The sequence below is a fragment of the Maniola hyperantus genome, chromosome 15 (genome assembly GCF_902806685.2).
Source record: "Maniola hyperantus chromosome 15, iAphHyp1.2, whole genome shotgun sequence".
Classification (NCBI taxonomy): domain Eukaryota; kingdom Metazoa; phylum Arthropoda; class Insecta; order Lepidoptera; family Nymphalidae; genus Maniola; species Maniola hyperantus.
Window position 1 is genome coordinate 13486711 of NC_048550.1, and position 18333 is coordinate 13505043.

General features: G+C 39.0%; 1 protein-coding gene across 1 annotated transcript in view; it reads left to right on the forward strand.

The window, feature by feature from the left end:
• SerT (Serotonin transporter) overlaps positions 1–18333 on the forward strand; it is a 29517-nt gene that overhangs the window by 1419 nt on the left and 9765 nt on the right. Inside the window, exons 2-5 of the mRNA XM_034976370.2 lie at positions 9839–9997; positions 10525–10681; positions 11148–11282; positions 17559–17778. Of these exons, the coding sequence (XP_034832261.1) occupies positions 9887–9997; positions 10525–10681; positions 11148–11282; positions 17559–17778 (623 nt within the window). The 5' untranslated portion in view covers positions 9839–9886. The remainder of the gene's footprint in view (positions 1–9838; positions 9998–10524; positions 10682–11147; positions 11283–17558; positions 17779–18333) is intronic.

The following is an 18333-nucleotide window of genomic DNA, read 5'->3' on the forward strand; positions in this document are numbered from 1 at the left end:
ACCACGTCAACAAAGTGGTAAAAATGTAAAATCCTAAAAAAACAGCCGGGCTCCCCTTTTCATAAAGTTAGGGGACGAATTTTATTCTCTTCTTTCTCATGGTGTGGGGTGATTATAAATAAATAAAAGGTATAAATTTCATTGAAAGTATCTTATATATATGAAGTTGTTGGTTGTGTAAAATAGCTTATTCTTCGTCCAAATACGACAACCACGGAACCCTACATTGCACGTGGCCCGACACGCACTTGACCGCATTTTTCATTATAAAGTACAGAAATTTTTAAAAAACACTTTAAAAGTTGAATAAGTAAAATATTTTACTCGCACAAAAAAATAACTCAGAAGTCTAAGTAATTCAAATTTACAGAATAGAAGGAAAAACACATTTTTGTAAAGGGAAAGCATTTTTTGAGTGAAATAGCTCTGAAGAGTCGAAGTAAACAAACACCCCAAAGGACAGAAAGTGTAAACAAAGTGTAAACAAAGTAAAGTATGCGCGAGCTACATTCCGCCCTTGACTATTGTAGGGTTCCGCAGGAAAATATTTTTTTCATTTCCTTTAATTCATCACTAGCTGCTGCTTCCGTGACTTCCCGGAATCCGTAGATTTAGGTTTTTGGAAAATCACGTGGGAAATTTTTGATTTTTCGGGATGAAAAGTATATTAAGTCACTCCAGATTTTTAAAGTATATATCCATGCAGCTAAATTACGAAATACTTCTTATCTTTATATATAAAAGGAAAAGCTGACTGACTGACTTACTGATTTATCAACGCACAGTTCAAATTACTGGATGGATTGAGCTGAAATTTGGGATGCAGCTATTACGATGACGTAGTCATCCGCTAGAGAATTTAACCCCTAAGGCGGAAAAAGAGGGATTTGTAATTTGTATAAACAATGCGGATGAAGTCGCGGACATAAGCTAGTCATCTAATAAAATAAAATAAATAAATAAACCGATTTGGCAAACTGCAAGTTTTGATAGAGCTCGGTACTGATTTTGATATACTTAAAAGCACAACAGCCACAATATCATGCGGAACCAACTCAACGATTATGTCATTCGGCCGCTAGTTTCTCATTTTATATCTCTTTTTTTTTTTCAAGTACTTAGTTACCTTTTTAATATTATTCCTTTGAGAAGTTTCTTATTTGAGAGAAAAATTCTTTATTATTTGATATGAATAGATGATGCCCGCGACTTCGTCCGCGTTGATAGACGTTTTTAAAAATCCTGTAGAAACTCTTTGATTTTCCTGGATAAAAAGTAGCCTATGAAGCCCTTCCCCAGTATGCAAACTAACCAAATTTCGTCAAAATTGGTTAAACGGATGGGCCGTGAAAGGCTAGCAGACAGACAGACAGACAGAAAGACAGACACTTTCGTATTTATAATGTTAGTATGGATTCTTCTTTTCTGTAGTTAAAAATGCACACAATGCAGTGTGACCAAAATACATAAACATAGTTTAACTAGCTGACCCGGCGAACTTCGTACCGCTTAACAGTCGAGTCTTTTTGGCAATTTTTTAAATTTTTCTCTTCGTAAGAACCATCCTCGTACTTCAAGGAATATTATAAAAAAGAATTAGCGAAATCGGTTCAGCTGTTCTCGAGATTTGCCATCAGCAACACATTTAGCGATTAATTTTTTAATAATCATGATCAAGATAATAATATAAATAAAAATGACAGGTGATCCGGTGTAACATCGCGGGGAAAAAGTGCACATTTTCAGAAAGTTCTGCCACCATCTTGGATTTCAAAATGGACGTAACGTTCATTAATCAGCACCCCAAAACCTTCGGAAAAATACTAAAATCGATTTATCCACTTTATATTTAAATGATAGGAAAGCTTGGGAACGAGTTGCTCAACAGCTTTATGATAGTTCTAATAAGTTTAAGTGTTTTTGCAAAGTGGTGAAAATAACAAAATACCCGGCTGAGTTTGTTGTGGGCTCTTCTCAGACCTGGGCGCGCTTGGAACCCTCGTAGCTTTAGTTTTAAGTTCGCGTAAAAATTATTACCACTATAATATCATCTTACAAATCCAACAACCGACCATCAAAAAGTGTAATATATATTTGACTATTGACTATTTTAAAGCAGGCGGCTGTTTTGCAACGTGTAAGTAGGTAGAGCCTGCTAAAGCCACTGGATCCTAGCTTCTCGTAGGTTAGGCTCTATACATCATCATCACCATCGCTGGCTCACTACTGAGCGCGGCACTCCTCTCGGAATGAGATGGGCTTTGGCCATAGTATGCCATGCTGGCCAAGTGCGGATTGACAGACTTCATGACCTATGTTAGAAGCTAGAATGTACTAGCATCAAGTTTGTATTATACTTGGACATGGTTTGGCTAAAGTTAGTGTAAACTTGTTACCAAGTGTATCAGACTTATCGATGTGATATCGCCTCAGTTTGGACTCTTGCGGTTTTGCCAAGGTGATAGAACTTTGACAAAATGCCCTAGAACTTTAATCCACAGTTTTAGAAAGATTCCAAATAGGTAACCTAAAACAGTGTTTTTAAGCGTGTTGACATATACACGCTGAAAATTTAATGGTTGTTTTCCCGAAGCGAAATGATTTTGTCGTGGTATTACAGTCCATTTAAAAATATAACAAAATGTTAGAGTCACAAATGTCAAATTTACAATCGAGAAAAACAAAAATCGAATGAGACCTCGAACCAATAGTGATACCGCGTGCGCGCAGGCTAGTTTATGCCGTATCACTACGCGCGAGAGCTTATTTTGCTCTAAACTTTTCACTTCATTGGCAGCGCGGTTCAAGTGGATGTACCTACCTACTATTCACGTTACGTCTAGGGAGTTACTATTGTTTCTCACACTTTCGAGTTGTCGATTTTTTTTAATTATTTCAAAACAAAAACACTATTATTTTTTAAGTTTAACTCAAAATTTCGATAGTACCTACTACTGAGGGCAAATCGTTCTGCCGCGGGAAGACAACCACTAAAACTTCACCGTGTATAAGACTGGCTTGATTATTAAGCCTGTAAAGTAGGCCTCTAACTTTACAGGCTTACCTAATAATCAAGCCTGTCTACCATACCAGGTTACCATACGGGCCCAGCAGGCTAAGAATGCAGATTTACTTACGAAAAAATGAATAAACTTGAAATAATGTATCTAATACCTATTTAACCTAGCAAAGTTATTGTTAGGTTAGCTAGCAAATTAGTTTGCTTTATTTAGGGTACTAGCTGCCCGCAACTTCGTCCGCGTGGATTTAGGTTCTTGGAAATCCCGTGGGAACTCATTAATTTTCCGGGATAAAAAGTAGCCTATGTCACTTTCCTGGTCTTTGACTATACCCATGCAAAAAATCACGTCGATCTATTGTTCCGTTGCGACGTGATTAAAGGACAAACCAACAAACCAACAAACAAACACACTTTCCCATTTATAATAGGGGTAGTGATTAATTGTTTTCTTTTACGCAATGGTAGATACATGTAAGATCTGCTTCGGGATTATGTTCTAAGAGCGTAGACGTATAGGTACCCATTTTGGCTACCTCGTCACATCGGAAACGTAAGGTAAGTTAAAAAAAACTTTTCTAATGGAAAGGGTTTTTTTTAATTAAAAAAATAAGTGGATATTCGAAATCATAAGAAATTCATATTAATATTATAAATGCGAAAGTGTGTCTGTCTGTCTATTAGCCTTTCACGGGCCATCCGTTCAATCGATTTTGACGAAATTTGGTAGGTGCAGGAATAGTTTTCATCCCGGAGAAAGACAGAGGCTACTTTTTATCCCGGAAAATCACAGAGTTCCCACGGGTTTATTAAAAACCTGAATCCACGCGGACGACGTCGCGAGCATCATCTAGTTGTTAATATATTAACTCCAAAGTTTTTTTTTTTTTTTTTAAATATTAAAATAAAACTTAAAGCTAGCCTTATCTAATAACTATATAAATCATGACCGCGTGGAATGGTGCCAAGAATACTGGCTGCATTTCCGCGCTGGACAGCCAGGCTGATCCGTTGCGCAAAAAATGAGCCAGCCCTTCTGTCACCAGATGAGGCTATTAATCGCGGTGAAATGTCTCGTAAAAAATTAACTCCACAGTAACATTTTGTTAAATTTTATTTTTGAACATCTCGAGTGTCATTCGCGGATAGTTTTTCGTAGTGAAAAGTCTCCATAAAAGCTTCATAATAATCCACACAAATAACAGACGTGTCCCGTATATGACATGACTCCGGCCCCATGGTTATCTGGCGAGGAATGCTCTGCATACCTGTTGCGACCTTGTGTACCGCAATGCTTTAGTTTACATTGCTGTCCAAGGCCCGCGGCTTGGACCAAGTTATGAACTTAAGGTGGTAGTGGTAAGCGTATTTATTGTTAAAACGTCGGCTTCCTATTCGGGAGGTTGGGAATTCAATTCCGGCCACGTATCTCTAACTTTTCGGAGCTATGTGCGTTTTAAGCAATTAAATATCTCTTGTTTTTAACGGTGAAGGAAAACATCGTGAGGAAACCTGCATGCCTGAGAGTTCTCCATAATACTTTCAAAAATGTATGAAGGCGAATCCGCACTTGGCTAGCGTGGTGAACTATGGCCTAGCCCTTTTCGTTCTTAGAGGAAACCCGTGCCCAATTGTGGACAACCGATGGGTTGATCCTTTCTTAAGCTTATAGTCTAACTAGCTGATGCCCGCGACTTCATCCGCGTGGACCAAGGTTTTTAAAAATCCCGTGGGAACTACCTACCTAAGATCTACCTACCTGCCAAATTTCATGATTCTAGGTCAACGGGAAGTACCATCTAGGTTTCTTGACAGACAGACAGACAGACAACGAAGTGATCCTATAAGGGTTCCGTTTTCCTTTTGAGGTACGGAACCCTAAAAACTAACAAACCAAGAAACGAACATACTTTCGCATTTTGGGTAGTAAGTGAAGTTAAAAAAATACAAGCTAGGATTATTATTTTCTCAAACGCTTTCCGCTTACATCATGAACCGTTGTAATTTCAGTTTTGATAGAGTTATGTCGTTCGTGGTAAAGTTACATTTTATGGTTTTGTTACCTGATTACTGTTATTTTATATTGTTAATTGCACTAATTTGTAATGAAAATAGATGTTTATCACAGACCAATTAAGTATATTACTTATTACTCAGAAAAAAGTAACTAGTAGGTACTAAAATAAGTTATTAAACAAAACTAACAACTTGCTTAGTATCTACTATTTAAGTTCTGAACATAAAGAAAAATTAGTATCTATTAATGCGATGATTCTGAAAGTTTTTTATAACCTTAGCTTTGAGATATTAAGATAACCGTGAGATGAGAAAAATTACGAAAATACAAAATTGCCATGAGAATTTTTTTTACAGAGAGAAAAATTCAAAAATTGAAAACCAACGAATTCTAAAAGGCAAAAGTTTTTATGAAAATTAGAGGCAGCTTTTTGGGTTACGACTGTAAAAATATGACTGATTTGTTTGTCTTCGGAAATTGATTCTTTGATTCAGATTAAGTTTTTATTGTTCTTTAAAAATTTACATAGCTAAAGGAAAAGGGGGTAGTCTATTGTGTTGGATCAACGAATAAATGTATTTCTATTCTATTCTATTCTAAATATATTATGAAAAAGAAAAGGTGACTGACTGACTGACTGACTGATCTATCAACGCACAGCTTAAACTACTTACCTACTACGGGAACAAACCCCTGGCCTCCCGAATAGAAGGCAGACGTCGCTACCACTAATCAAGGTAAGTAGTTTTTACTTTGGAGATACGGAAGCCTAAAAATATAATATGGTATAGGTAGTGTATATATTTTTAGGGTTCCGTACCTCAAAAGGAAAAACGGAACCCTTATAGGATCACTTTGTTGTCTGTTTGTCTGTCTGTCGGTCTGTGAAGAAACCTACAGGGTACTTCACGTTGAACTAGAATCATGAAATTTGGCATGTAGGTAGGTCTTATAGCAGACGTTCGGTAAAAAATCTGAAAACTGTGAATTTGTAGTTACATCACAAAAAAAAATTAAAATGTGTTCATGAACAAATATTGTTATTTTCAACTTTCAAAGTAAGATTACTATACCAAGTGGGGTATCATATGAAAGGGCTTCACTTGTATATTCTAAAACAGATTTTTGTTTATTTTTAGGTAGAATAGTTTTTTATTTATCCTGCAAAATGTCAATAAAATACGATTGTAGTACGGAACCTCCAGTGTGCGAGTCTGACTCGCACTTTTCCGGTTTTTCAATTAAAACTCAAAGATTCTGTAAGCCATTGTAAAGCAGTATACACACCACGATCTACGATAGACGGAAGCTGCTTGAAATTCGTCCGTTTTATTGACAATAACGTTTGAAGGGGCCGTAAACATAAACCATGCACTAAGAACCGCTTACGTGCTGTTTTGCATTTTATCTCCTATATTTTGTTGGTGATACGGCTCTTTAAAAACGGCTTCTGACCTTAACTTAAAAAGTTAAAACATGGTACTTACCAGTAAGTAGGTCAGTCGTACCTACTCCTAGCACAAGCTTAAGCGTAATAATTGGAGGGGAAAGGGGAATATTAGTTAGCAATTAACTTGGCTAATATTCTTTAAAAAATCGACCAAGTGCGAATCAGGCTCGCGCAATGAGGGTTCCGTACTATAGTCGTATTTTTTCGACATTTTGCACGATAATTCAAAAACTATGATGCGTAAAAATAAATACAAATCTGTTTTAGAATCTACAGATGAAGACCTTTAATATGATACCAAACTTGATATAATAATCTTATTTAGAAAATTGAAAATACTAATTATTAGTTCATGACCACAATTTAATTTTTTTTGTGTGATGTAAGCCTAAATTCACGGTTTTCAGATTTTTCCCCAAATGTCAGCTATAAGACCTACGTACCTGGCAAATTTCATGATTCTAGATCAACGGGAAGTAGGTTTCTTGACAGACAGACAGACAACAATGTGATCCAATAAGGGTTCCATTTTTCCTTTTGGCTATCCTTAACACAGATCTAAAAATCTAGCTAGGATAGCCAGTTCTTGATCTTGTAACATTCATAATATTAAGCACTAATTGTTCAAGATCAAACCCATGTATGTGTGTAACTATATGATTGAAAAATAAACGTTTTATTTATTTATTTATTTATAACTATAAAAACAACCAATAAACCAAGAAACAAACACACTTTCGCATTTATAATATGGGTAGAAAATAGTGAATATCAGTTCGGGTGGATCACTTAGTCTGCTTTGATATCGTTCATTAGCACCAATCTGAACATGTCCATCTCTATTAACTCTTAATGGAGCTATATAGCGTGGATAAACGAATTAATCGAATCTCTTAATTAGCAGTAAAATGCTAGTGAAGGATCTTTTAGACGGCTACTATACGATCCATCTCGCATCAATATAAAAGGAAAACCTGACTGACTTACTGACTTACTGACTGGCTAACTGATCTATCAACGCATTATCAACATCCTACTTAATATTATAAATGTGAAAGTGTGGATGTTTGGATGTTTGTTACTCAATCACGCAAAAACGGCTGAACGGATTTGGATTAAATTTGAAAAAGAGATAGATTATACCCTGGATTAACACATAGGCTACTTTTTATCCCGGAAAATTAAAGAGTTCCCGCGGGATTTTGAAAAATGTAAATCCACGCGGACGAAGTCGCGGGCATCAGCTAGTATTTTTATAATTTTTATGATAGTGTTTTACCGACACTTCAAGGAAATTACTAAATAATTTTAAATCATTGACAAGACACTTGACACTTGACTCTAATTAAAATTAGCACTTTAAAACATCATATTTTATAAACAGATCTAGAAATCGAAAAATGATGTTCCCACACCCACAGTATTTTTAAAAGAGAGAAAGGTAGACGAGAAAAAAAAATTAATCCCCACATTACATGTAGGGAAGCTACCCTAAAAAAAAATGTTTATCAAAATTTTATTCCACCACTTTGTCGGCGTAATTAATATTTATAATATCCATGCTAAATTACAGATTTCTAGCACTAATAGTCTTTGAGATTAGCCGAGGACGGACGGACATGGCGAAACTATAAGGGTTCCTTGTTTATTACGCAACCCTAAAAACACTGTGTTGTAAGGTGCTTGTAAGTCACAATACGAGCTAAGTGTAGCAGTATTGAAAGCACGCAATCAAGGCGCGAGTGTGCTAGAGAAGCCCGGGGAAGCCCGGGGAACGGTCACACTTCATTATTTTTATTTGCGAAGCAATCTTCGCGGCGAGGCTGTTTGCTGGCTTGTGTACACACGGCAAATTGTCCGGCAAATCTTGGTAACATTTTTAAAAGTTTAAACTTTTTTTAGGTTATTTTAACGATCGATAGACGACCTCCCTGGCGCAGTGGTGAGCGCTGTGGTCTTGTAATTTAAACCAGCAAATACCTTCAAAGCAAGAGTGAATGCATCTTCAACTTTACTACTCAAGTATTAGAGGCGCCGGGATAACCTAACCAGGTCTAGCTGGTAATGTGTGGTACAGCCTTAAAAAATAAACGTTTTTCTTTCTTTCTTTCTTCAAGGCAAGCGCGCTCTAACCACTTATCACTGCTTTTTAGGAGTAATTATAGTCGTCAAGCGTAAGACTATCATGTGTCATCGCACTCGTATTTTGGCGCCTTTTGAAATGAAGTCGCGTGATCTATTGCGTGGCAAGGCAACCATCTTGACTCGATGGAATAAATACGGGTGGTTGGTGGTTTTTAAGTTAGTCTGCGTTCAGACGCCGACTCATTCGACTACTAAATGCTTTTGTGTTTAGGTCGCCATTTTTGATTGAGTGGTTTCAATAGCAATTGTGCCCTAATCAAGTTAATATTGCAGTAAGGTTATTATAAAAGGTAAAAACTCTCGATTAGCCTATTCGCGTCGTGATTAATATTTAAATTCACTTCTGTTATGTTTATACATGCAATAATAAGAAAAAGCATCCAGATCTGTGAAAATATTACTAAGTACTAGCTGAAGCCCGCGACTTCTTCCGCGTGGGTTTTCATTTTTCAAAATCCCTCGGGAACTCTTTGATTTTCTGGGATAAAAGTAATCTATGTGTTAATCCAGGGTATAATCTATCTACATACCAAATTTCAGCCAAATCCGCCCAGTAGTTTTTGCGTGAAAGAGTAACAAACATACAAACACACACACATACAAACAACCTTTCGCCTATATAACGCCTATATTATATTGTATAATGTGAAGTCCGATTTTAATTTTCGATATTGTTTTTGTATAAATACGATGTTATGTTCTCATTTCTTTTGAATTTCACTTAGATCAAACGAATTTGAGTGAAAGCCACAACAAACAGTGAATTTCCGAGTAAATTATTCAATTCATAATAATATTATAAATAGGTAGGCTATTTGCAAGAAATTAAGCAGTGTTTTTTTTTCTAACCACGTTTTATATATTTTTTTAGCCCTTCTTAATTTTTTTCTTCGTTTGTTAATTGAGTGGGTATCACTTTTGATCTTAGGGATTTATTTCAACAGAGCAATGTTTATTTGTAATTGGTAGATATCAGTTTATCTGTGTTTCACCATCATCAACCGATAGACGCCCACTGTTGGACATAGGTCTCTTATAGGGACTTCCACACACCACGGTCTTGCGCCCCCTGAATCCAGCGGCTCCCTGCGACTCGTCTGATGTCATCCGTCCACCTAGTGGGGGGTTTTCCAACACTGCGTCTTTCGGTGCGAGGTCGCCATTCCATGCACCTATATATGTTTAGTATAAGAATGCCTTTCCATAGGGCGAGAGCCCAGGGCCGGAGCGGCGGAACGGCGAGCGTGAGTGCGAGATGCCAGCGCCGCCCGACACGCCGACCGCGCCCGCGCCCGACCCCGCTCCCGCGCCCGCCTCCGCGTCCGCCACCGCCAACACTCTCGCCGCGCAACCACCCGTGCACAACGTGAGTGCTCTAGATGTCATTACAGCAGAACAAAGAGAGGTCAGCGCAGTGCTAGTAGCGTCACATCGACCGTCCCCGCTCTCGCATCTGCGTCTGCCTCCTGCAACTACCCGTGCATAACGTGAGTGCTCTGGTGTAGACTGATGTCATTATAGCAAAGCGAAGAGAAGTCAAGAAAGCATGACCCGTCGACCGCACCCGCCCCATCGTCCGCATCTGAAGACAATACTCACCCCCAACACATTTTTTATCCTAGACAGACCCTATACAGTTCGAGCTCCCTACGCTAACGGCGATTACGCACTGCACTTCCGCTATCCGAGTTCTATCTGTCTTGCGTGAGAATACCAACGATTATCTACGACATATTATGCATAAGCTCCCATACAAAACAAAAAGGAACGTATTTTCACGGACTCGGATCGGATGAGTGGGTAACCGCCGTTACACTAGTATTCCATATTCGTATTCCTTCCTTGTAAAGCTGCAAATTTTCACTTGTTTCTAACCCGTTTCTGTTACATCAGAGCCACAAGACGCGCTCTATGGTAGTGTCGCTAACACCGGAGCGGCAGCGCGAGACATGGGCGAAGAAGGCAGAGTTCCTGCTCGCGGTGGTGGGCTTCGCCGTCGACCTCGGCAACGTATGGCGATTCCCCTACATCTGCTACCAAAACGGCGGCGGTAAGATTTCTCATTTCTTCGGTTTCATTCGGATAATTGCGGTGGGATTGATTCTTCTACTTTCCAATCTAACCCCATTATTCTGTGAGTTATCAGGTCGACTTTCTTCGTCTTTTAGCTCCACAGCTTTCTGTCGGATAGTTTAAGTGATAATCCAACTGACGAATAACAGTGTTCTAATACAAAAACAATTTTTTTCTTTAAGTATAATTATTTGGCGATTGACAATTCGTTGGAGTTTGAAAATTGGTGATTTCATAGATTTCGACGTGCTCTTTCCGAAATTTAATTTTGCCACCTCGTATCTTTACCGCTCGCGTCGCCATCTTGGAAAAATGACGCCCAAAAACAGTTTTTGACGATAACTTCTTTCCGACTCATTGCGAAGTCAATGTACAATATTTCCTGCCGGCTACTGTAAAGTAGAGTAGACCACAATGGATAAAAACCAATGTTTCCTAACCAGGTGCCTTCCTCATCCCCTACTGCATCATGCTGCTGTTCGGAGGTCTGCCGCTGTTCTTCTTGGAGCTGGCGCTAGGGCAGTACCACCGTTGCGGCTGCCTGACGCTCTGGAAGAGGATCTGCCCAGCTTTGAAAGGTGAGGGTTTGTTCAATTGCAATTTACAAGCCTCAATAGCTCAACCGGTAAAGGAGTGGACTGAAAACCGAAAGGTCGACGGTTCAAACCCCGCCCGTTGCACTATTGTCGTACCTACTCCTAGCACAAGCATGACGCTTAGTTGGAGAGGACAGGGGAATATTAGTCATTTAACATGAAAAAAAAAAAAAAAAAAAAAAAAAAAACACCACATTACCTGATGATGCTGTTCGGAGTTCGGAGGTCTGCTGATATTCTTCATTTAACAGAATACAGTTTGACGTCGATTGTTATCATAAAACTCTATATCCCTCTTGGCGATTCTGGGTAGAGGGCAGAGTCTACACTTTTTTCTATAAGTCCCGCATGTTGCTATTGCGCTGGAACCATGTCTCATTAACGTCTATGACGTCATTTTATAACGAAATGACGTCATTTTGACGTCAGCCGAAATAAAAATATACCATCAGCTCGAAACTTCCATCTAGTGCTGACTTGCGGGACTTATAAGCTGATCTATCGGACGCCTTATGTTTCTAAACACCCTAAGAGAGACTTATTTTTTTTACCTGTGGTTTGCGTCACATAAATAAACTGATTGTACCTACAGAGGTCTTCTGGGCAGAGTTCAGAAAGTCTCAAACATCATCTATTATTATCCATCAAACAAACATTAACCTGCTTATATGTCCCGCAAATTGCTATTGCGCTGGAACCATGTCTCATTAACATCGAAATTTCGTCATTTTGACGTCATTTGACTATATTTAAGTAAAAATATACCATCAACCCGAAACTTCAGTCTAGTGCTGACGTCACTAAAATGGCAGCAACGCATTGTAGCAATTTGCTGGAATTATACCAGAATTTTTTAGACGGTAAATCTTTTTTTATCGAAATTGTTACAATAAAACTTAAAGCTAATGAATGGTATATACAATACATGCCCGCTGGGAATGGTACCAATAATACTGGCTGTATTTCTACGCTGGACAGCCAAGCTGATCCTTTGTGCAAAAAATGTGCAAATCCTTCTATTTCTATGGATATTACGTTACGTCTGGGATTACGTCTTATTTTTTCCTGTAATTAATAATAGATATACGGACAGTTTTAAGTTTTAAACACTAGAATGCATCCACATTCCACATAGGTAGTATATAGGTAGGTATGCCAGTCATCATCACACGATCTAGATGCTAAGGTCATCTAAGAGTCTAGTTCATACATTTTAATCTCACCGCTGGCCATCTGTCTTGCGCTAAAAGCATTGCTGCTGTATATTTATAAAGGCCATGTCGTTAAGTGCGGCCAGTGAATTGATTTCCGACCACTGTGTGTCGAAACGTTTATAGATACCTACTGAAACTGCTGAACCCAGCTGTGATGGCCTAGTGGTTAGGACGTCCGCCTTTTTTTCGAAGGTCGGAGGTTCGAATCCGGGCACGCACCTCTAACTTTTCGGAGTTATGTGCGTTTTAATTAATTAAATATCACTTGCTTTAACGGTGAAGGGAAATCGAATCGGATCGTCACGAAACCGGCACACCTAATAGTTCTTCATAACGTTCTGAATCTATATATATATATATATATATATATAAAAGGAAAAGGTGACTGACTGACTGACTGATCTATCAACGCACAGCCCAAACTACTGGACGGATCGGGCTGAAATTTGGCATGCAGATAGCTATTATGACGTAGGCATCCGCTAAGAAAGGATTTTTGAAAATTCAATCCCTAAGGGGTTGAAATTGGGGTTTGAAATTTGTGTAGTCCACGCGGTCGAAGTCGCGGGCATAAGCTAGTGTCTTATAAAATAACCACTAAGTAAGCTATCACAGCTTCTTCAATTATGCACAAAACGAGAGAAAATTAGAAAATTTGTAATTGCTTCGGGAATATCGCGGAGCTTCAATCACTTATCACACAAAGCACCAATATCAACTTTATTTTTATATTTGTTATCAAATAACGAGAGGCATCTTTCGGTAGATACTAAGTAAAGATATTCCCAATAGACTGCTAATCGTCGATCATTTCTGTGAATACGCTTTTACAATTTTTAGATTTAGGTACATAAAAAAATATTCACTCCTAAATAAGTAGGAGTTTTTCTCATTCATCGATGAATGCTGAGTCTTACGATCTGTTCCGCAAATATTTGAACTGCTATCCGTAGAGAGGTCAGGTTATTTGGAATAGTCCAGTATCACCGCAAAGTAGTGCAGTTTTATCAAGTTCAATCTTAGAGCTACTTAACTATAAGTTTTAATATCTTTGACTTCAATGACAACATAAAAGCATGAAATGAGCATGAGCATTTAGGGGTGGCGTGGTCCGTCGTAAATGATTTTTTCCTGCAATTAAAAAAAAACACTGAAGTATTTTGCTTGTATTTTGTTACTAGCTTATGCTCGCGACTTCGCCCACCGCCGCGCTGCGACTATACAAATTTCCAACCCCTAAGGGGTTGAATTTTCAAAAATCCTTTCTTAGCGGATGTCTACGCAGTAACCTTGTCGTTTTATATATTTAGATATTTTATGAAAAAAATGTTAAATATACCTACATACCTACCTAAGTTTTGACAAATAAAACCGTTGCTATTTATTGGTAACTTATAGACAGATTATTATAGATAGATTGGTTATTCATTTCCGTCGTAAAAGTGTAAAAAAGGAGGCTTTTCTGAGTTTATAAAAGTTGGAAATCTTGCGCAAAATACTAAAGAATATCTAAGGTATCTTTAGGGCGAGGGCCTGATTAGTCAAATCATATAAAAGTAAGTAAGAATTGCGATTTCTTACGCGATGTGGCCAATACAACACGAACGAAAAAGTTTTATCTAAATCATAGTAACCTGTGATAGCCACGCGGTTAGCACGTCCGCCTTCTAACCGGAGATCGGGGGTTCGATCCCGGGCACGCACCTCTTACTTTTCGGAGCTATGTGCGTTTAAAGTTATTAAAAAACACTTGCTTTAACCGTGAATGAAAACATCGTGAGGAAACCTGCATGCCTGAGAGTTCTCTATAATGTTCTCGAAAGTGTGTAAAGTCTACCAATCCGCAACATTTTTTTTTTATATATTTTTTTTATTCAGATACAAGTTAGCCCTTGACTGCAATCTCACCTGGTGGTAAGTGATGATGCAGTCTAAGATGATAGCGGGCTAACCTGGAAGGGGTATGGCAGTTTTTATTAAACCCATACCCCTTTGGTTTCTACACGGCATCGTACCGCGCGGAACGCTAAATCGCTTGGCGGCACGGCTTTGCCGGTAGGGTGGTAACTAGCCACGGCCGAAGCCTCCCACCAGACCAGACCAGAAATTTAGAAATTATAAAATTTCAAACCCCTGCCAGGAATCGAACCCGGGACCTCCCACTATTAAGACCACAGCGCTCACCACTGCGCCAGGGAGGTCGTCAAAACATGGCCAGCGTGGTAAACTATGGGTCATTCTGAGAGGTGACCGTGTTCAGTCTTGAGCTGGCGATGGTTTGACCATGATGATGATGAAATAATAGTACCTAAGTATACATACATATACTGCTCTCATATTTTTATCTGTAGTTTATCGATAACCAACACAGATAAAAACAGTAGATCTTTTTGACAGATAATAACGTTATTAACGACAAGTTTAAAGACAGTTTAATCATATAAATTACTAGCTGAGCCTGCAACTTTGCCTGGATTTAGGTTTTTAAATGATCAAATCGATTTAGGTTTTTAAAAATCCCGTGGGAATACGGATTTTCCGGAATGCAAAAAATCACGACAATCCGTTGCGACGTGATTAAAGAACAAACCAACAAACAAACAAACACACTTTTTCATTGTAGGGGTAGCCAAGGAACTAGGAATCAGCTCAGCTTAATACTACCCCATCATTGAGGTGATGCAATATGACAGTCACTTAGAAGCTGTCGTTTTACCGCAATCGACTTAGGCCTGGGTAATTTCTACACAAACTCAAAATAATATGGCGACCTAAGCACGCTCCGCTCATCATGTGCAGTCTACGCATGAATGGTCTACGTCGTAGAGCTCCGTAGCGTAGGCTCTACGGTAAACCTACTTGATCGTCAGCATCATGATCAACCCATCGCTACTCCACTACTGAGCACAGATCTCCTCTAAGAAAGAGAAGCGTTTAAATTAAATTAAATTAAATTATTTGTTTAATAAGGCAACAGAGACCCATATTTTGTTAGTAGGTACAGATAATGCTTAAAAACTATGTTAGTATATTTTGTTAGTAGGTATAATGCTTAAAAACTATGTTAGTATAATCATTTTATTATTATTTTATTTTTACAGCAGCTATCATAATAGGGCGCAAACAATAAGATCTTAGGATCACTTTCAAGCCCTCGTCCGGTCAACACTCTGCGTATTTACCGGACGATAACTTGAATGAAATGCTGGAGAATTGGCGTATCCAGCTTTCCCGCCATCATATTCAGGATACTGTTGGAGCTCGAACGCAGCCTTGCCAGGATGGATGACGTCCTTTTCCTTATTATGGCATAGAAATCACCCGTTCGTGCTTCAAACGTGCTTTAAGCCATAGTCCGCCACGCTGGTCAAGTGCGGATTGGCAGACTTCACACATCTTTGAGAGCGTTATGGAGAACTCTCAGGCATGCAGGTTTCCTCACGATGTTTTCGTTCACCGTTAAAGCAAGTGATATTTAATTGCTTAAAACGGACATAGCTCCGAAAAGTTACAGGTGCGTGCCCGGGATCGAACGCCCGACCTTCGATTAGAAGGTGGCCGTCCTAACCACTAGGCTAGCAGTGTCAAATATAAAATTGGTAATTTATGCGCCATACTTACTCGAGATACATAAACATGAAGAGGCGCGAAGTGATCGAGAAAAGCTCGATTGTGCTGATAAGGGGTCGAGGAGAGCATGATGCAGGCTGTGATAACACGATACATCATACTTACATTACATGCGTCTCGTGTGCTTACATGTTGTCATATTATGTTACCAATGTTATGAAGAGACTTTTGTTTGACTTACTGATTTCTTATCTGTATCAAATAGGTCACGGTAGCCATGATAGGTCAGTTGTTTGGCATTGCTTCCCGAATAGAAGGCAAAGTATCACGACTATGACTATGACTTCTGCTAATATATAGTTGTATTTCCATGTGAATGATGAAACAATGAATGGATTAGTTTACAAAACATATTCTTGAATGTCAAACCTCTAAAAATGTAGGTTTTCTCAATTGAAAACTTACTAAACAGGTACTTGAACCAGTGACAAATTATTACGAGTCATATTACTCAATAATATGACTTTGGCAACGACAACTAGCTTATGCTCGCGACTTCACGTGGACTACACAAATTTCACAGTCCCCCTCTCCCGAATCACCCCCTTTGGGAATTTTCAAAAATCCTTTATTAGCGGATGCCTACGTCACAATAGCTATCTGCATGCCAAATTTCAGCCCGATCCGTCCAGTAGTTTAAGCTGTGCGTTGAAAGATCAGTCAGTCAGTCAGTCAGTCACCTTTTCCTTTTATATAAGTATTTAAAGATATCAAATATCTTGAGCAATATTTTTATCAAGCATCCGGAAGATTTGGTACATTTCTCTTGCGAGCTGCAGGCTATCATTAGCTATAAATCATGCCATCTCGCGCTTCCTAAACCAATTAGAGGACGCGTTGCGATATCATTCGATTACCGCGCGACAGATGGCGTTGATTCAATCAAACATCGCGCAACTTGTTACAAGTCGCACTTTGAATTGCTCGATAGAAACGGGTAATTAGATTTTAACTGTTTGAAGATTTATTGTGAGTAGGTAATTGGTTTAGCTTTAGACGGTTTATCCCTTGCAGTATAAATGTTAAGTTAGGTACTGCTTTGTTTGGTGTGATTTAAACGAGATTAACGGTGTGTTTGGTTCTGTTTTCTTGTTCATTCAGAGGCAAATGTTTAGATCAGGTCAGGTTCGAAAGGTATCCAAGTCTTCAAAGACCCAAATGTTTGGACGATATAAGGGGGTGGATAATGCTTAGTTACCCAAAGTCACAGATAATTCAACCTCAAGAGTAGGTACACTTATACAAGGTAACGCATGAAAACAAAATCGTAAAATTTTGGCGGGGGACAAGGGAGAATTCTTTGTTGTGCTTGGGGGATTAAAAAGACACGTGACCCCAAAAAAAGTTCTACAAGTTTTATGCTCTTGAAACTCACATATTTAGTAACATGGACTTGGTCCTGGTATTTCCTCAGGTGTGGGGTACGCGATCTGCATGATAGACATCTACATGGGCATGTACTACAACACCATCATCGGCTGGGCGGTGTACTACCTCATCGCCTCGCTGGCCTCCATCAACTCCGTGCTTCCCTGGACCAGCTGCGACAACGAGTGGAACACCCCTCTGTGCATGCCCGTCACGTCTCCTCAGATCAATCCCAACGCTACTACGCCTGCTAAAGAGTTTTTTGAGTAAGTGTTTTTGGATCGACACTTATTTACCTTTATTTAGGTAGTGTAGGGGGACCCAAGGTGCTGGAATGGCGACCTCGTACCGGAAGACGCAGCGTTGGAAGACCCGCCACCAGGTGGACGGACGACATCAGACGAGTCGCAGGGAGCCGCTGGATCCAGGCGGCGCAAGACCGTGGCGTGTGGAAGTCCCTACAAGAGACCTATGTCCAGCAGTGGACGTCAATTGGTTGATGATGATGATGATGATGATGAGGTAGTGTAGTGTAATATCATGTGTGTTGATATGGGTATTTCAGTCTCTATATTTTATATCACCGATTTTCTGTAGATTTCTAGTGAATGCAAAGTTTCAGTTTGAATGTAGTCTTATTGCAGTTTACAAACAATCTGCAGGAACTGCAGTTGACTGCATCGCAACTGCTAAGTAACCGTACCTAAAGACAGCAATAAAACTGCATCCAAACTACAATTTGTTCGGTCGACTTGATGTCCAAATGTATGCCATTTGAAATTCAATCGAACACTCGACTCGGAGAAAACTACATAGTTTAC